Here is a 20,507-nt window from a genome sequence, read left to right as displayed (position 1 = left end):
TAACCTGCAGACCAATACAGTTTAGATCTTAAAACACAGGCGAGGAAATGTACAGAATGGTCAGAGTAGGATTGTTCTCTACAGTACACTTCTTACTGCATTTTTCAGTCTGGTTTGAGATGTGCTGACTGTACAATCTTCCACCTGGAGCCTATTTAAGAGTACTATCCCTTCCACTCAGGCAGTTTTCCCAATACTGTGCCTGCATACTCCTATGGTCCTCTTTCTAGCCAACAACTGTTAGCAAACTGTCTGCCATAAAACATGTGATTGCCAAGCAATGAAGGCACCTGAATGGTGGAGACTTCTCCATGCCTTTCACCCTTGTTCAAAACTGTTGGGTTTTGGCACAATTAAATATTTGTGTCTGTTCGTTGGTTTTGCTTTGGTGTACACTCAATCAGGCTGAAAGCTTGGGCCACCACTAACATTGTAAAGGTGAGAAATATGCTGGGTGGCAGCCAACCAGCCACTGACCTGCAGTAGTTAGAGCAGGGGGATTGTAGGCTATGACACTAGCATCAAGCTTTCTATAAGTCACACACGCAGAGAAAGAAATGAGGTTGCTGTCCCTGTCCTATTAAGTGGATATGTTCAGCTGTTCTCTGATGCTCTCCTAGTATTACTTTTACATGTAATATGTTAGAATAGACATATTCACAAGAGGCGTGTTAGCATAAGAAAGGCTGAAAGTATGAAACACACTGAGAACCATCATCCTACAACACTTAAATGATCATTAATCCACAAAGGGAAGTCACATGGTGACCAACATAGCCTCTGACTGCTTCAGATCTAAAAATAGGAGCAGCCATTTCCCAAGGAGATTTTGACCAGCCAACTCTTTTTGGGCAAGTTGACCAGTGACCTGGTTTTAAAGCTTGAGCCTATGGAAGTAATTACAAAGAGGGCAGAGAAGGATAAAAATGTACTGATCATGGTATACCCTGGTATAACCGTCAGTGTGTTTGTTTAATTTAGAGTCACAATAGTATGTTGTGTGTTCTATTACCCAATTAGGCTGTGGGGAATTGGGGAGCAGCTTGAGAGCTTACCTCTCAAAGCAAAGCTGGGCTAGTTAAACTGTGGAACATGCGGATAACTCAAGAGTATTTGTTTTGGACTCTGCACTAGCTTACCTGCCTCCAGATGTCACTGTTCCTTGTTCAGAAGCAAACTATGTAATATTCTCTCTTACTACAAGATTTAGGATTTTTGTCCTAATAACATTATTGTCTAACTGGAAAATTAGATCCACTATTTCAAAAAGGACTTCTACAATGGTACACACGAAAACACATTTGGGTGTGGAAAATAGGTATTTGCTTAATGAGATTTGGTACACCTATCTGTTTGCATACAAACGTTCCTATTTTTTATGTACCCAAATCCATAAGGTACTTCTGAAAATATGGCCCTGATAGATATATACATTAAAATACCAACTCCCATGGCTAGTATTGGAACAGACTTTTATTTAAAAAAAAAGTGTTCTGTGCACAGTCTTGTACCTGTATTTTCAGACTCAATTACTGGGATTGCACATGCACTTTGGGTGACTGGGTTTCTGGACCAACTGCAATAGACATTTGCATTCACAGCTATGGTAATGACAACAGAGCAATTGCATATGCATTTCTGTTCATGGACAGCGTGGCTGCAGGCTTAAAAGTTTGGCCCTAAGTTGTCAAAAAGAAATGTGAAAACAAAACGCAAGTAGCACTAATGATAAGCATGTCATTGGATAAGACTGGGGAATCTTATATCTTAATCCTAAAATTTCTCTTAGTCAGTAGACTGTTAAAAGCATAGCTTATTGCAAGTAAATGTAGCATAGGGATCAATATAGAGATACTTACCTTTTCCTTTTTACTCCAATATTCTATCCTTCAGAAACATCTGGAATTTAAATAGAAAGTACATATTTTAGCAAGCTTTTCTCAGGATCTGCTCTCATTTGCACAAAAAAGTTAACTGCAAATACTTAGTTTAAGATGGATGCAATTACACAGACCCATTTTTTTCCTGATCCTTGCGGTCCTTTTATGCAATGACTTTCCATTGACCTCGGTGAACGTTCCATACATGAAATAATGGCAGCATCAGGCCTTAAGCTGAAGCAGAAATGTTCTTTTCCTTATAGAATTAACCCATCCCTTTCTCTAGTTTGCTGTCCAAGTATCAACATCCCAGTCACCTCAAAGCTGTATGAATGTAATAACCTTTCCCCTTTAAAATTCTATCATCAAAAAAACAATGTACTTCTGTTACAAGAATATAGCCACATGCATGCACATATCACGAACATTCCCAAGGAGAGAACGTTAGTATCAAAAACACAAGCCTATACTACTGGAGCTAAAATGAGCAGGTAGCAAGGTATGGGAGGTGGAGGGAACGGCCCAAAGAGGAGACATGTTCATCCTCAGCTCCAGTGTATTATTATTTAAAATGTAAACAACAGAAGTTGCCCATGCAAAAAATTCTAGGCATCCTAACCATCAATTAAACTTACAGCGCCAGGCCAGGCAGCAGCTCTGATTTGTTAGCCTTCACATGTCCATTGTGGAAAAGCTAAAATGTGGTTCTGAAGAGAACAGTGAAGCTCTAAATATTTTCAACAGCTTCCTTACTGAATTAGCCTTTAGGAACAGGAAATTATATGTACCATCATCATCCAGGCTGTGTCATAAAATACGCATACTTTTCCTAATGAATGCAATAGCTTTTCCACTGTGAATGTAAGTCCAGATCCTCGCTGGTGGAAACTGATGTAGCTCCCTGGAGCTCATCAGTTTCTACCAGCTGAGGATCTGATGGAGTTTACTTCTGAAGTGTTATCACCGTCTATTCCTAATGAACAAATTCACCATAATTCCATCAGGATACAAGAAAAGAAAAGGGATTGGTGTATCTTACTGGGTTCCATGCTGGATTTACTTTCTAATAAAGAACCCAGTCCATCAAAGTTATTTTGTAGCCCTTTGTTAATACAATCAATCTTTTTCTCTCTCTCATGAAGTTTCATTACAAGATCTGCTATTGCAGCCAGGATTTCCTTCTCATTCTCCACAAATTCCTATAATGAGACAAAGTGGAAAAATCATTTTCTTGTAAAGACAAAGAAATCACAAAATATTAGGATGCTTTTGTTTTGCATTTCCTGACTGTTCATAGATTGTCCAAACACCAATTGTATAGCTCTGCTGTGTTGGCATACCCAGAGCCAGCTCTTATGCAGATTTTTTATGAGTTTCCTATTGCAGGTTGAGTTTAAAAAACATTTAAAGAAAGATGATAACCTTTAGGTATGTTTGAACCTAGGATGAGGGAAATGGAATCAGAACCAACGAAAGACAAAGAAATTTACAATAATTATTTTTATGCAGAGCTAGAAAATTTCTAATTTCCTGTATTCTATCCTGTGGCAGAGTAATGGTAGCAGAGTATTTACAGTGCCAAATCTTCTATTATTCTTTTTTTGCATGGTAGCCAAATTATTTTCAATGCTAAAAAATACCTCGTCAAAAAATGTTGAAACCCACCTTTTGAATGCTACTGTCCTCTGACCATCCCTTCAGGAAAAGCTCTAAAATAAATTCAGTTTTAGAATGTTAGCAGACTGTCAGAGAAACATAAACCTTCTAAAATAGTCTTCCTTTTCCAATACTGAGAATATGATAATTTTTGTTTTTAAATAGCTGAACATTTTCTTTGATGACGTTACTCACGATGAAGGACTGTCAGATCACTCAGAATTTTTATTGTTGTTGATTTGTGGTTTTCGGCTTCATGGCTCATTGTCAAAATATCCGCTTTCATCTGTGAATTGCACTGCAGAGAAAAACATTGCAGCTTGGTAAATATTTGTGTTTGGTCTCTCCTTCCTGATCTCTTTAGCAATTTTTGTGACCACAGATATACAGAGGGTGGTGTATTCCCCAGGACAAAACTCTTTCCATTGTTACACTTTTTCTCAACATCAGGCATCCATTTCACTTTCCAGAACAGCCACATTAATGATAACCAAAATAAGTGAAATCTCAGGATCAGATCCTCAGCTCTAAACCATTCAGTCAATGCAGCTGTGCTGATTTACACCTGCTGAGGCTCTGGCACTCACCCTTCATTCACGGTTTAGTTGCCCTGTGTATCTTTACCATAGCTAACTGTCACAAGGCAATAGTGAAGTACAAAAGCAAGTTCCAAACTAGTATCTTTGTTGTACTTCAGGTACAAATAGCTCTGACTTTTGGAGCTGAAACTGATTTTCTTCTTTTTGTAGTTCCTTTGCTACATCATCAGCAGTAGAGGACGTAGAACAAGGATAGGCAAACGACAGCCCATGGGCCACATCCGGCCTGCCAGCTGATTTAATCTAGCCCTCGATCTCCCGCTGGGGAGTGGGGCCTGAGGCTTGCATGCACATGCCGCAGCTCCCAGAAACAGCAGCATGTCTTCTCTCTGGCTCCTATGTGTAGGGACTGCCAGGGGGCTCTGCAAGCTACCCCTACCCTAAGAGTCATCCTCGCAACTCCCATTGGCTGGGAACTGCAGCCAACGGGAGCTGCAGGGGTGGCGTGTGTGGACGGGGCAGCGTGCAGAGCTGCCTGGTCATGCCTCTGCGTAGAAGCCAGAGGAGGAACATGCTGCTGCTTCCGGGAGCTGCTAGAGGTAAGTGCCACCCAAACCCTGCACACCTGAAAGCCCTTCCTGTGCCCCAACTCCCTGTCCCAGCCCTGATCCCCTTCCTGCCCTCCAAACCCCTTTTCCCAGCCTGGAGCACCCTCCTGCACTCCAACCCCCTCATCCCCAGCCCCACCCCAAAGCCTGCACCCCCAGCCGGAGCCCTCACACCTCCTCGTGCCCCAATCTCCTGCCCCAGCCCAGAACCCCCTCCCACACTCTGAACCCCTTGGTCCCACCCCAGAGCCCCCTCCCGCACCCTGAACTCCTCATTTCTGGCCCCAGCCAGAGCCCTCACCCCCTCCTGCACTCCAACCCCAATTTTGTGAACATTCATGGCCCGCCATACGATTTCCATACCCTGATGTCATGGGCCACCCATGACATAGAGCAACCTGCATTTGGGTGTCAGAATGAAGAGACCATCTTGAAATTGTTCCTATCCTGAGCATTAAGGAGAGGGATAACTGTACGACAGTAAAAGGGCTTTCTTTCTGAAGGCGGCTTATGTTGATATCAGGGAAAATAAATTATAAGGTCACATTTTCAAAGTGCCTCCTAAGTAGCATCTGTAATGTTAGTGCATGCAAATACAGGCAACTGCACTTGTAAAACCAGGCTTCTGTGCATTCAAACAGGAGCACATACAAATACTACACACAATTCAGAAAGCCCTTTGGAAATTAAGCTCACCGTGTCTAATGAAGGTGTGGCTTCAGCTTTGAGTTGCAGCCTGAGATAGATCAGCTATCAAGACATTGCTTTTAGAATTGTTTAATGTGCTCAGATCTTTTGTGGAGAAGGAATTCCTCCATTCTTGTAGGCTAGTTTGACACCTAGCAGTGGAAGACTTAGGGTAACCTTTCAAAAATATCTAAGAGCCTTAGAAGTCTAAATCCCATTTTCGGAAACGACTCAGGCACTTAGGAGCCTAAGTCTATTGACTTTCAGTAAAAATGGAGCTCTTAAATGCCTAAAGGTATGTCTAGAGCTGGAAGATGTAAATTCGAGCTTGAGGAAACGTAAGTGGCACTCTGATAGAGCTAGTGCAGTAAAAACAGAAGTGTAGCCACGGCGGCGTGCGGCGTAGTCACCCCAAGTACAATCCCATCTGAGACCATAGGTATGCAGGATGGCTAGCTCCTCCTACTGCTTGCACCACTGGAGCTACACTTCTGTTTTTAGTGTGCTAGCTTGGTCACAGCTAGTGTGGCCATGTCTCCTCAAGCCGGAATTCACACCTCCAGTTTGACGTCGCTTCTGCCATGGAATGAGGCACTTTTGAAAATTACCCTAACCCTGAAAAGCAATAAGGCGGCAAAAAAATGCTTAGCCAGGATAGAAATGACTAATCATGTCATCACCCGAGTCCAGCGCTGGATCCATCATGGAAAATGTAGGGATTCCTACAGTCCCAGAAAGGAAATATACCTGGAAAGCTGAACATCAGCATGCAGTATGCAAACCTTCTGTAAAGTCCAACCAAGTCAGCTTTCCTGTGATCTTTGTTTTAAAGTGGCGAGAGGACTGTTAACCCTCTCTGGGCAGTAACCACAATGAATCCCAATGTTTCTCACCTCTCAGCACAAAAGTGCACCATTCTAAGAAGGGATAACCTACCATCTAGCTTTAGCTTGAGACCATTACCTATTACTTAGTGGGCTTGGGTTTTCTGGCACACAGTGCTCCAGCCATTGCTCCAGAATAAAAGAATGAGCTAAAATGGCTGTGTAAGTCAACAGGGAGGTATGTGGGACTGTCTCCCTTGCTGCAGTACCAAACAGCACAGGCCTCTTCTTTGTCTCAGCTTTCACCCAGTCTTTCACAGCTAGCAGGGAAGCCTTTCCCTATATACCTGACGGGATACACCAGAGTGCTTTTTCTACTCAACTAAGGGCAGGATTTGTCCCTTCACTGACAAAATGCCAAAGGGACAAATTCTGCGCTTAGATATTCCTATGTGTCTCTCAGTGAAGTTACCAGAAGCCCCAGAGGTGCATCAGAAGACAAAATTTGGCTCCTGGTAACTTCATTGAGAGACACATAGGAATATCTAAGGGCAGGATTTGTCCCTTTGGCATTTTGTCAGTGAAGCATTTGGCTGAAGCATTTATAGAGTTTATTCTGTTTCCTCATGCTCCATTTCTATTTTTCCCTGTGAAAAGAAAACTGAAGAGAGACCTGCATGCTACAAGCTGTCTGTAAAGCATCCGTATACTCACTAATTTCAGTCTGCAGTTTTCTGTCTTCACAATGTCGAGCTTCCTGTCGACCTCATAGATGTCCCTCTCTAGCAACTTCAGAACTTCTGTATGATCTTTCAACTGGTCAAATGCCAAGTCACGCTTTATTCTTAATTCATTCTTTAGCTCAGCCTATTAATAAATAAACCCTTCATTATTTTGCTTCATTGTAATGGATCTTGTGTTTGGACTATAACTGTTGTAACCTAATAAATTCACAATAATAATAATACTTTTCACATATGTGGCACCTTTCGCTGAAAGTTTTCAAAGTGCTTTACGAAATGAATCTTGTCATCTCCATCTTACACATTAGGGAAAAGAGGCACAGAGGAGTGAAGTGGAATTGCTCAAGGTCAACAAGCCAGTGGCACCGTTGTGAATAGAACCCAGGTCTCCTGACTCTGTATCATACACTAACCATTGAATCTTACTTCCTGTCTATTTATATCAGACATGGGGTCACACTGGTGAGCTTAGTGACACACACACACACACACACACACACACATATATTTCTGTTGAAGGCTTTGGTGGTACACAAATGTTTTGACCACAGATTCTGGGTAAGTTACTGCCTATTTAAAGATGCTTGCAGAAGGAGCACTTCCTTCTCAAATAAGGAATAGCATCTGTGCCTGTGGGCTTTTGTGGCCAGCAAAAGACGGTTACTCACCTTTGTAACTGTTGTTCTTTGAGATGTTTTGCTCATATTTATTCCAATTAGGTGTGCATGCGCCGCGTGCACGCTCGTTGGAAGATTTTTACCCTAGCAACACTCAGTGGGTCGGCTGGGCGCCCCCTGGAGTGGCGCCACTATGGCACTGGATATAACCCCCTGCCAACCCAACGGCTCTTCAGTTCCTTCTTGCTGGCTACTACGACAGAGGGGAAGGAGGGCAGGTTTGGAATGGATATGAGCAACACATCTTGAAGAAGAACAGTTACAAAAGTGAGTAACTGTCTTTTCTTCTTCAAGTGCTTGCTCATATCGATTCCAATTAGGTGATTCCCAAGCCTTACCTAGGCGGTGGGGTCGGAGTGAAATGTTGCAGAGTGCAAAACTGCTGGGCCAAAGGCTGCATCATCTCTGGACTGTTGAACCAGAGCGTAATGAGAGGCAAAGGTGTGGACCGAGGACCAGGTAGCTGCGCGACATGTCTCCTGGATGGGTATATGAGCCAGGAAGGCGGCAGATGAAGCCTGAGCTCTGGCAGAGTGAGCAGTGAGGTGGCTCGAGGGAACACAAGCCAAGTCATAACAGGTACGGATGCACGCCATCACCCAAGATGAGATCCTGTGGGAGGAGACAGGTAGGCCCTTCATTCAGTCTGCCACCGCGACGAAGAGTTGGGGCGTTTTACGAAAGGGTTTTGTGCGCTCGATATAAAATGCAAGCGCTCTACGGACGTCTAGGGAGCTCCCATCGTGATGAATGTGGCTTCGGGAAGAAGACCGGAAGGAAGATGTCCTGGTTTACATGAAAGGCCGAAACCACTTTAGGAAGGAATGCTGGGTGTGGTCGCAACTGCACCTTGTCCTTGTGAAACACAGTATATGGTGGGTCCACCGTGAGAGCCCAAAGCTCAGAGACTCATCTGGCTGATGTAATGGCTACAAGGAAAGCTGTCTTCTAGGACAGGTATAGTAGCGAGCAGGTTGCTAACGGCTCAAATGGGGCAGACATGAGTCTGGTTAGAACCAGGTTGAGGTCCCAGGTTGGGGCGGGGCGTCATACTTGGGGGTATAGGTGCTCCAAGCCCTTGAGGAACCTAGAAACCATAGGGTGCGAGAACACGGTGCAGCCACTCTCCCTTGGGTGGAAGGTAGAGATGGCTGCCAAGTGCACCCTCAATGATGATATCGCTAGGCCCTGCTGTTTGAGATACCAGAGGTAGTCCAAGATGGTGGGGATTGAGGCCTCGGTGGGAGTGACATTCTGCGTTTCGCACCAGAAGGAGAAATGCTTCCACTTGGCCAGACACGATGACCGAGTGGAAGGTTTCCTGCTACCCAGGAGTACTTGTTGTACTGAGGCAGAGCAACGTAACTTGGACTGGTTTAACCACGCAGCAGCCATGCTGTGAGGTGAAGGGACTGCAGGTCTGGGTGGCGAAGTCTGTTGTGGTCCTGAGTTACGAGGTATGGGCGAAGAGGCAGGGTAACTGGGTTGGCTATCGACAGGTCGAGCAGCATGGTGTACCAATGCTGCCTGGGCCACGCTGGAGCGATCATGATCAAGTGAGCTCTGTCCCTGCGGAGCTTTATCAGGACCCTGTGAACCAGCAGGAACGGTGGAAAGGTGTAAAGCAATTGGCTCGTCCACGGCATCAGGAAAGCGTCCGAGATCGAGCCTGGGGAGAGGTGTTGGAAGGAGCAGAACATCTGGCATTTCCTGTTCTTGCGGGAAGCGAAGAGGTCTATACGGGGAAAGCCCCACTTCCGGAAAACGGAATAAATAATGTCCGGACGAATCGACCACTCGTGAGACAGGAAGGATCTGCTGAGTTGATCCGCCAGTGTGTTCCGAACGCCTGTGAGAAAAGACGCTACCAGGTCTATCAAGTGGGCTATACAGAAGTCCCAGAGCTGGATGGCTTCCTGACAAAGGGGGAGGACCATGCCCCTCCCTGCTTGTTTATGTAATACATGGCCGTTGTGTTGTCTGTGAACACTGAGACTGTCATAAACAGATAGCTAAGGGTTAATGTCTCTTTCACCTGGAAAAAAAGTAACCTGAAGCACCTGACCAGAGGACCAATCAGGAAACAGGATTTTTTCAACTCTGGGTGGAGGGAAGTTTGTGTCTGAATTCTTTGTCTTCTGTCTGCCTCTCTCTCAGCTATGAGGAGTGATTTCTATTTCCTGCTCTCTAATCTTCTGTTTCCAAGTTGTGAGTACAGAGATCATAAAAACAATAAGGGTTATTGTTTTTTTCTTTTGTATTTACATGTCTATAGTTGCTGGAGTGCTTTAAATTGTATTCTTTTTGAATAAGGCTGTTTATTCATACTTCTTTTAAGCAATTGACCCTGTATTTGTCACCTTAATACAGAGAGACCATTTGTATATATTTTTCTTTCTTTTTTATATAAAGCTTTCTTTTAAGACCTGTTGGAGTTTTTCTTTAGTGAGGGACTCCAGGGAATTGAGTCTGCAGCTCACCAGGGAATTGGTGGGAGGAAGAAGTCAGGTGGAGATCTGTGTGTGTTAGATTTACTAGCCTGACTTTGTATTCCCTCTGGGTGAAGAGGAAAGTGCTTTTGTTTCCAGGACTGGAATTAGAGAGGGTGGACTCCCTCTGCTTAGATTCACAGAGGTTGCTTCTGTGTATCTCTCCAGGAGCACCTGGAGGGGGGAAGGGAAAAGATTTATTTCCCTTTGTTGTGAAACTCAAGGGATTTGGGTCTTGGGGTCCCCAGGAAAGGTTTTTGTGGGGACCAGAGTGCCCCAAAACACTCTAATTTTTTGGGTGGTGGCAGCATTACCAGGTCCAAGCTGGTAACTAAGCTTGGCGGTTTTCATGCTAACCTCCATATTTTGGACGCTAAGGTCCAAATCTGGGACTAGGTTATTGACATGGTGGCAGTGGTGGGATAGAATCCAGAAGCCAGTAGGAATATTATATTTTTCTTTTCTCTGCTAGGGGCTTTTTAGCAGAGAGAAACAGTTTGGTTTTAAAAGGGAACCAGAGAGAATTTTTTTTTCTCTGCTCTCTCTGGCAGTTGTGGCTTGCATATTAAGCAAGAAACCATTAAGAGACTGTTAAGGGTCTTTTGTCACACAATAGCACTCCCATTAGGAGGCAAATACCTGCACTATATACATGCAAATAAAGTGGTTTTTCTGGTTTACTTTACATTGAAAAAATTAGCTAGAAAAAAAAAGGGAAAAAGGCACTGTTGCTAGGCAGACCCCAGGAGGCAACAGAGCCTGCAGTTCAGACAATAAACACCGGAGGGCACCCCAACACAAGAAAACAAGATGTCACGAAAACCAGAGGCAGTACAGCTCGAGGCAATGGAAAAACAGATAGAACTGCTCAAAACACAGATGGCCAGAGACGAGGCAACTCACAAACAAGAGATGGAAAGGCTACAAAAACAAGAAAAAGCCAAAAATGCAGCCCACCACAGAAAACTACAAGAAGAAAAAGTGGCCCACAAAATAAAACAAGCAGAAGAAGAGGTAGCCTACCACCAAGAAATGGAAAAACAACAAAAAGAAATGGAAAAACAACAAAAAGAAAGTGAAGAGAAGGAAAAACAGAGAAAACATGAACTGGACTTAGCGCAAGCTAGGGTTGCATACGCCAGCCAATCCTAACAACCCTTCGCCAATTATGCTACCAGGTCTATCAAGTGGGCTATACAGAAGTCCCAGAGCTGGATGGCTTCCTGACAAAGGGGGAGGACCGTGCCCCTCCCTGCTTGTTTATGTAATACATGGCCGTTGTGTTGTCTGTGAACACTGAGACACAGTGGCCTTGTAAGTGCTGTTGAAATGCCTGGCACGCGAGGCAGACTGCTCTCAGCTCTCGGACATTGATGTGCAAGGCCGGCTCCTGAGATGACCAAAGGCCTTGAGTGCAAAGATATCTGAGGTGGGCACCCCAACCGAGATGAGGCATCCGTCGTCAGGGCCATGGAAGGCTAGGGTGGATGGAACGACATCCCTGCACACACCAGGGAGGGCATCAGCCACTAGTCAAGGGAGCCTAGGATGCTCAGGGGAATGGTGACTATCATGTCTATGGTGTCTCTGCCCGGGTGGTATACCGAGTTGAGCCAAGATTGGAGGGGACGGAGACGTAGCCTGGCGTGTTTGGTCACGAACGTGCAGGCAGCCTTGTGACCCAATAGACCGAGACAAGTGTGAACCGAAGTCGTTGGGAAGTTTTGTAGGCTTTGGATAATTGTTACCATCGCCTGAAACCAAGTCAATGGTAAGCAGGCTCTGGCGAGATTGGAGTCCAGGATGGCCCCAATGAAGTTTATCCTCTGTGTGGGAACCAGAGTGGATTTGTCTGTATTGATCATCAGGCCTAGATGTATGAATAGGTCCTTGACGATGCCTACATGATGGGTGACTTGTGTCTCAGAGGTCCCTCTGATGAGCCAATCGTCGAGATACGGAAAGACGTGTATCCAGCGACGGCGGCGGGAGGCAGCGACTACAACCATGCACTTTGTGAATACTCTCGGTGCTGTAGAGAGGCCAAATGGTAGGACCGTAAACTGGAAATGCTGACAGTTGGCTACAAATCAAAGGTACCGCCTGTGTGGAGGATAAATGGCGATATGAAAATACGCGTCCTTCATATCGAGGGCGGCATACCAGTTTCCAGGATCCAAGGATGGGATGATGGTCCCCAGGGATACCATGTGGAACTTCAACTTTATCATGAACTTGTTGAGTTCTCGCAGGTCCAGGATAGGTCTGAGACCTCCCTTCGCCTTGGAGATTAGGAAATAGTGGGCGTAGAACCCATTCCCCCTTTCGTCTTCTGGTACTTCCTCTATGGCTCCCATGGTAAGGAGCATGCGCACCTCTTGTAAGAGGAATTGCTCGTGAGAGGGGTCCTTGAAGAGGGACGAGGGTGGGGGATGGAAGGGAGGGGGCAAAATAAACTGGAGGTGGTACCCAAGTTCCACTGTGCGTAGGACCCAATGATCTGAAGTTAGCTGGGACCATGCAGGGAGGAAAAAGGAGAGGCGGTTGGAAAAGAGAGGTAAAGGATCCTGTAAAGGATCCTGGAAAGGAACTGGTACGCCGTCCTCGGGCGCACCTTCAAAAGTTTGGCTTTGGCCCCACAGGTGGTTTGGAGGGACCTTGATTCTGGCCCCCTTGGGGTCCAGACCGGCATCTACGATTGCCTCGGCCGTGTCCTCTGCCAAAGTCCTGTCTCGGTCTAGGCCGGGGATAAGGGCGATGAGGCTGGGGACGGAAGGACCTGCGCTGAGTCACCGGGGTGTGCATCCCGAAGGAGCGCATGATGACCCTGTTGTCCTTAAGGCTCTGCAACCTGGGGTCAGTCTTTTCAGATAATAGACCTTGACCGTCAAAGGGCAGGTCCTGTATGGTGGTTTGTAACTCAGGTGGAAGGCCTGAGACCCGAAGCCATGATATCCGCCTCATGGCAACACCTGAAGCCAGGGTCCTGGCTGCGGAGTCAGCTGCGTCCAGGGAGGCCTGGAGAGAAGTTCTCGCCACCTTCTTCCCTTCCTCCAAAAGGGCAGCAAACTCTGGGCGGGAGTCTTATGGAATGAACTCCTTGAATTTCTCCACTGCCGTCCAGGTGTTATAATTGTACCGGCTGAGCAGGGCTTGCTGGTTTGCCACCCTGAGTTGGAGGCCCTCAGTAGAGTATACCTTGCGGCCCAATAAGTCCATGCGCCTAGCCTCCTTCGATTTTGGGGCAGGAGCTTGCTGGCCATGGCGTTCCCTTTCATTGACTGACTGCATGACAAGGGAGCAGGGAGGAGGGTGCACGTACAGGTACTCATAACCCTTAGAGGGTACCATGTACTTCCGCTCAACTACTCTGGCCGTGGGCATAATAGATGCTGGAGATTGCCAGATGGTATTGGCGTTTGCTTGTATCGTGTGGATAAACGGCAAGGCCACTCTTGTGGAGGTGTCAGCTGACAGGATATCCACCACCGGGTCCTCTATCTCCGGGACCTCCTCCACCTGAAGATTCATATTCAGGGCCACCCACCTCAGGAGGTCCTGATGTGCCCGCAGGTCAACTGGAGGAGGGCCCGAGGAGGATGTCCCTGCCACCGCTTCATCTGGAGAGGAGGAAGAGGAAAGGCCAGGGACAAGAGGGTCCTGCGTGGGCTCCTGTTCTTGAACAATGTCAGTCTCAGGTGGAACTTGAGACACTGTCGGCTGAATGAGAGCCTCCTCTGTACCCACGAGAGGGGGGTGGCTGACCATTGCCTCCGGTACCCAGTGTTCCGATGGTGCGGAGCAGGATGGCATTGGAGACGCACCTTGGGCTTGATGGTATGCCTAAGGTGTCCAGAATGACCACTGGTGGGGTCCCTGTTCCTGGGTCTGGGTCTTGTGAAAGACACGGCATGGCACATCTAAGTCACAGTCCTGTGCACAGGAAGCACTGTCCGTGTGAGAAGACACAGATGTGTGACGAGATGGCCAAGGAGGTGCTGAAAACCCATGGGAAGGGTCACGATCTCTAAACGACCTTTCCCTGTGTGGCACCGGAGAGCAGTACTGGTTATCATACCGGTACCGGGAACGAGACCGGGACCTGCGACCGGACAGGCGCCGGGAGGTCGACCGGGATCTGGAGGCTCGACGTCGAGAGCAGCTGCGAGAGGCGCGGTGCCGGGAATGGTATCGGGAGCTGGATTGGTGCTGAGAGTAGCGGGCCGGTGAACGGGATGCTGAGTGGTGCCGCGAGTGTGACCGGTACCGAGATGGAGAGCAGTGCCGGGATTGCAAGCGGCGTCGGGACCGGGATCGGCGACGAGACCGAGAGCGCAGGTGGGATCGTGATTGTGATCGGTGTCTCTCAACAGTGCCAACAGAGGGTGGCCTCAGCAGGGCAGGCTTGCCTATCGATTGAATGACCCTCACCGGCGGTGCTGGGGGTTGAGGCAGCGCGGACTCCGTCAAGGCAATCAGCTCCCTTGCCGTAGAAAAGGTCTCTGGCGTGGAGGGAATTGTGAGCTCAACCACGGCGTGCGCAGGAGAGCTTTCAGGCACCGGACTCGACGGCCCTTGCGGGACCGGAATCGACGGTGCCGAAAATGTCGCTGCAGCGGCAGGTGTCGGTGCCGGGTGGTCCGACTTAGGTGGGTGCTCCAACTGTGGTGCACATGGCACGGAAGCCGCAGGAGTCTTATGCTTCTTAACCTGAGGAGAGAGGGAATGGTGCCAAGCAGACGACAGTGCCGACGACGGTCGGTGCCGAGGGGCCTTAGCGGTACCGGCTCGATCCAGTGCCGAGGGGACGCTTCTGCTTGATATGGACTGTCCAGCGCTTGGTGCCGAGGGCAGAGGAGTAAGAGCTGACTCCATCAGAAGCTGTTTCAGACTAAAGTCCCGCTCCTTCTTTGTCCTGGGCTTAAAGGCCTTACAGATCCAGCACTTATCTGAGAGGTGGGATTCCCTGAGGCACTTAAGGCAAGAGTCATGGGGATCTCCCGTTGGCATTGGCCTGTGGCAGGTTGAGCACGGTTTGAAGCCCGGTGAACCGGGCATGGGGCCTGGTACCGGGTGCGGGAAAGGGGCTAATCTCCGAACCCTTGTCAACTATATACACTAACTATAACAAAGAATGAATAAAACTAACTATAACTACAGAATTTACAACTATACACACGAGAATTAATAAAATAACTACAAGTAGCTAGGGAGGTGGAGATCAGCTAAGCCGCGCTCCACTGTTCCAATGACTGACATGGGTGGTAAGAAGGAACTGAAGGGCTGTTGGGTCGGCAGGGGTATATATCCAGCGCCATAGCGACGCCACTCCAGGGGGAGCCCAGCTGACCCACCGAGTGTTGCTAGGGTAAAAATCTTCCGACGAGTGTGCACGTGGCATGCGCACACCTAATTGGAATCCATATGAGCAAGCACTCGAAGAAGAACCACAGAGCTCCATCCTTGCAGTATCAGACCAGCCAGGCACAAACCTTGCGGTTTTGTTTGTGACTCATACACCTTTCTTTAATCTTTCACACAAAGCATCTGTGACTCTTAATTTCTCTCTCCTTATGCTGTTATCTATTGATATAGTCAAGATATGCAATGAGCTGGAGAGATCATGAGAAAAGGATACAGGAAGGTTTTACCAAGAAGCAGCAAAGCCTCTTGCACAAGCAGTGGTCAGCTTCTGTACAAGGACAGAGCTCACACAGGGCCCAATACTGCAGCCCCTTCCTCACTCAAGTCATCCTTTTAATTCCATTGGGACGACTCATATGACTAAGGGGTTACAAGATCAAGGTCAGTTTTTTGCATGACAAATGGCAGTGCTGCTCTGTGGTCTGAATCAAGCTATGCAAGCATCCTCCAGCCAGAATCTCTGTGCATGACCAGTTCCACAGCAACTATAGGGAGATGGGTACTGGAAGGGCGGAGGGAGATCATTAAAAAGCACAAGAACAGAGAGAAAGAAAACTGATTTAGGAAACTTTAACAAATAATGTTAAGCAAGGTTTGAACCATTACCATGATCTTCTTGAGTTTACCAATCATCCTGACGGACTGATCAATGGATTTTGTCAGTCTTGTCTCGTCATCTTTTAGTTCTACAAATCAGGAAAAGGTTTTTTTAGACAACAGAACTAGATGTTCCATTAACAAGTGATCAACTGTATAAGGATGTTATTATTCATTCTTAATGTTCCAGTAGTGTCCAGATGTCATAATCCAACTGGTGCACAAAGCACTCAGAGCTTCACTGTACTTTACAGTTCATCTTAACTATGGTAGACAGCTCTGATACAGTCAGACCTCTTATATATATAATTTTAAACTATTTTTTCCAAATACAACAAATATATCAAAATACCAGATTCACCATAATACACAAAGTAAGTAAAGAGGATTAGGATAAAGATCGGGGAGAGGAAGCGAAATATCTATCTTCAGGGTCTATATTAATCTTAGTCTATATTAACCTCTACAAAGTCAACTCAAATTACTTCGAATTTTTCAGGCATTCCCCTTCTGTCTTCAAGGTCACCCATATCAACCAAGTCTCTTTCTGAGACAGAAGCAGAAAGCTTCAAAGTGCCTCGGAGTCCTTTAATACCTACCTGAGACTATTTTTTTCAAATCTTCATATTTTTTATGCTTCTCTTCCAACTCTTTCCGTCTTTCTTCTCTGAGAGGGATGCTCAGAATTAGTTGTTGTTCTTTTTGATATATAGCTTCAGTTTTAGCTTGGACATCATCCTTTAGTGAAAATACATGTTAATTAATAATCTATTAAAGTATGCATAATTGTTGTAGCAAAGGAAGACAAAATGAATAGATTAACTGGAAACTGCAAAGCTGAGAGACACAGATTTGAAAATGAAGAGTGGCAAAATGAAGGCAATTTGAATATCCAGAATGAGGAGACAGCCTAAGTAATTCTTTTGACATTACACATTGTGAATCTCCAGCCATATTACAAAGTTATTTAAATAGAAGCAGTGAATTCAGGTGCATGTACTTCAGGGCTGGCTCTAGGCACCAGTGAAGGAAGCAGATGCTTGGGGCGGCCAATGGAAAGGGGTGGCATGTCTGGGTCTTCAGTGGCAATTTGGCGGCGGGTCCTTCAGTCCCTCTCGGAGCGAAGGACCCACCACCAAATTGCCGCTGAAGAATGAAGCGGAGCGGAAGAGCTGCCACTGAAGTGCCGCCAACGATGGCTTTTTTTTTTTTTTTTTGCTTCGCCACTTGGGGTGGCAAAAAAGCTGGAGCTGGCCCTGCTGTACTGGCAATACTTGTATGGTCAGAGGAATATATTCTGAGTGCATAGAGCACTGCAATAGGAGAGACAGCAGGTAGAGCCATGGGTATTCACATTGCTTTATGAACAAAGAAGACTATAATAAGATAAATAAGTGAGCAGAGACTGCAGAATGACTGAAATGACTATGGTGTGCACAACCGGAGAAGAGTATGAAAGAGTAGAAGCTCCAGGAAGAGGCACAAGTTATTGTAACACCAACATGATAAAAAGTGAAGACACAGGAAGAAACGGAGACAGTTAAAGAAGAGAAAAACCAGAGAGAACCACTGAAGGAGGATATCATTATCTTTGACTTGATTTAGTCTAGTCCACATGCAAAGGGTAATCCTCATATGTCACATTCATTGTGTGATGTTAGAGCAACCCTATTAAAGAAATTAGGGTAGGAGTTAAAGAGCATTTATCATATGCTATGTATGTTTTTGAACAGCACAGCTGCCGGGAAATGCACATAAGGAGAGATCCAGTGTATAATTATTTTAGATCCATAAACACATTGAAAGAGGCATTGAAAGAGAGAGAGAAGAGGCTTGGGATATTTCATATATTAAGGATCTCTGATTTATCTTATTCTGAACCATTAGACTGATGGCTGAGAATCATACAACCATGAAAGGTTACCTAGAGACAGAGGAAATGCTATATACACCGGATGGGAGAAGTGCCTGATGTTTCTGGAAGCTCCAGTCAGTTCTCATTCAGAGTCTCACATTGTCCTCCTTTCTCTCTGAAGGAGGGCTTCTGGATGCTATAATAGAGCACTCAGAGGACCAAACTGCCCTGCATTACGCCTCACACAACACCAGTGATTTCAATGGATTTACAGCTCTGTAACTCAGAACAGAGTCTGGTCCATCATGTCAGCAGCGAGACTAATATTTTCAGAAAACCTGTGCTGTTTATTTAAATATCGTGAGACAAATTTCACACTGATCAACTCAAAGTAGCTGCTTCAAAGTTAAGGTCCTATATATTTGCTTTTACATTTTTTATTTCACTTTTTATTGGCACTTTCTCTGCATGGAATTCAGTTTGCTAGATATGAGTATATACATATGAATAAGGACACACATGTGGAGGGCACGCCACAATTTAGTAGCAGTATGATTTGTTAAACCAACTTCCTGCACTAGACAATATATCAGCCACAAGACTCAGACTGATGCCTTCATTGTTGGTTTGTCTGGAAGACTAGTGAGAAGGAAACAGTTTTATTTTATTTTTCACTTAGGTCTCATCTAAAAGTTCAGACAATGGGTGGGATTAAGGCAGTTTAAACCAAACAATGATCAGATTTCTTTGCCTTTGGCATCTAGCAATCAAGTAACCGTGCGAAAGCTCCCTGCATGGAATCCACCACTTCATTGCTCTTATGTTCTGTGCACATAAAGCCTTGCACCAGTTGCAAAGGAAGACTTTATCCACTGCTAGTAGGTGCTAAGGGCCTGATTCAAAGCCCAGAGACATCAGTGGGCTTTGGATCAGGTCATAACTGCTTAGCAAGAAAAAGAAAACCCAAAAAACCGAACCCAAACCCAAAACTCTCCTGTTCCAGGGGAGTCAGTACAGCATTCAAAGAGATAATATGGCACTGAATCACTTTTTCTTGAAACTATTAGTAATCATGGGACAAATTATCTGCTAGTGTCAATTGGTATAGTACCATTGAAGTCAATAGAGTGGTGCCAATTTACAACAGCAAAGAAGGTCTCTTCATTTAAACTACTCTTTTCAAGAATTTTTTTAAAATGAGATTTACCTCAAGCCATTGTATGTCTTCTGTTAAGCTGTTTTCATACTTCTCACCTTCAGCTTCCCTTTTATTTACATCATCACTAAGGTGTTTGACTTGTTCTTCAGCCTGCAAAATTTCTTTCTGGAAATGCTCATTCTGGTTGCAGAAAGCAAAATTTACAGGGACAATCATTTCTGCAGTACACACAGGCTCACTTTAATATTAAACAATAACTGGGCTGAGTACAATGGGTGCAGTTGTCATTTGAAACACAGTGCTGTGCTATCATAACTGCTTTACAATTTTGTTAATCATCTGTTAAAGCCAGATTCTCAGAGGCATAAACTGACACAGCGCCTTCAAAATCATAATTGACACCAATTGAGGATCTGGCTCTTAAAGCTTAACCACTTTGCCAAGAACAGCATGAAAGGTAGGGGCTTTGTTGTAATGTCAGCTGGTTAACATACCTCTGCAATTAGCACAGCATGACGTTTTTTACCAGTCTCAAGTCGTACATTCATTTCATTCATGAATGTCTCCTCTGTTATCCACAAGACTTCCTTCTTCTTTGCTAGGTGAAGTTGTTTCCACTGAAGCAAAGCTCTAGTGGTAAATACACAAACAGTATCACCCATTACATGACATTGCACTGTAATTGATTAGGAAATCAGAACTACATAGCATGTGTAAAGTAACAAAGCAGACTTAGTATCAGAGGGGTAGCTGTGTTAGTCTGAATCTGTAAAAGCAGCAAAGAGTGCCACAGGACTCTTTGCTGCTAAAGCAGACTTGATTCTGAAAGGCTCCCACAAACAGCATAAATTCACAGGTTTCAAGGTCAGAAGGGACCACTGTGATCATCTAGTCTAACCTCCTGCATAACACAGGCTGTAGAGTTTCCCAAAAATAATTCCTAGAGCAGATCTAGCCATGCAATGGGGCAATGATGTGGATAATAAAGAGGATGGAACAATATGGCCAGAAAGGTTCAGTTCTTACCTCTGTAAGGAAAACAGAGTCGCAAACAGTTGGGAAGCACTCATGGAGAAAAAGCCCTAAGAGAAGTATATAGAACAGGGATTGGCAACCTTTGGCACGCAGCCCACGAGGGTAAGCCCCTCTGGCAGGCCGGGCCAGTTTGTTTACCTGCCGCGTCCACAGGTTTGGACGATCACAGCTCCCACTGGCCATGGTTCGCCGCTACAGGCCAATGGGAGTGGCGGGAAGCTGTGGCAAGCACATGCCTTGGCCCCCGCCACTTCCCGCAGCCCCCATTGGCCTGGGATGGTGAACCGCAGCCAGTGGGAGCCGCGATCGGCTGAACCTCCGGACACAGCAGATA

General features: G+C 45.8%; 1 protein-coding gene across 6 annotated transcripts in view; it reads right to left on the bottom strand.

Annotated features, from left to right (window-relative positions):
* Positions 1–20,507, bottom strand: part of LOC127050908 (coiled-coil domain-containing protein 175-like) — a 57,412-nt gene that overhangs the window by 3,775 nt on the left and 33,130 nt on the right. For 2 of the 6 annotated variants that reach the window (XM_050952575.1, XM_050952573.1), the window contains exons 12-20: positions 19,633–19,768; positions 19,187–19,318; positions 16,724–16,862; positions 16,134–16,213; positions 6,909–7,061; positions 3,732–3,834; positions 3,546–3,589; positions 2,920–3,079; positions 1,860–1,899 (exon numbers count right to left, since the gene is read on the bottom strand). In XM_050952575.1, coding sequence (XP_050808532.1) covers positions 1,883–1,899; positions 2,920–3,079; positions 3,546–3,589; positions 3,732–3,834; positions 6,909–7,061; positions 16,134–16,213; positions 16,724–16,862; positions 19,187–19,318; positions 19,633–19,768 — 964 coding nt within the window. In that variant the 3' untranslated portion in view covers positions 1,860–1,882. Of the gene's footprint in view, positions 1–1,246; positions 1,900–2,919; positions 3,080–3,545; positions 3,590–3,731; positions 3,835–6,908; positions 7,062–16,133; positions 16,214–16,723; positions 16,863–19,186; positions 19,319–19,632; positions 19,769–20,507 lie in introns of those variants that run through there. The other 4 variants (XM_050952574.1, XM_050952572.1, XM_050952577.1 and 1 more) reach the window with 4 other exon arrangements.

This window comes from Gopherus flavomarginatus, chromosome 5 (assembly GCF_025201925.1).
Source record: "Gopherus flavomarginatus isolate rGopFla2 chromosome 5, rGopFla2.mat.asm, whole genome shotgun sequence".
Lineage (NCBI taxonomy): Eukaryota > Metazoa > Chordata > Testudines > Testudinidae > Gopherus > Gopherus flavomarginatus.
The sequence above is the reverse complement of the archived record's forward strand: the minus strand, read 5'-3'. Positions and strand labels throughout refer to the sequence as shown.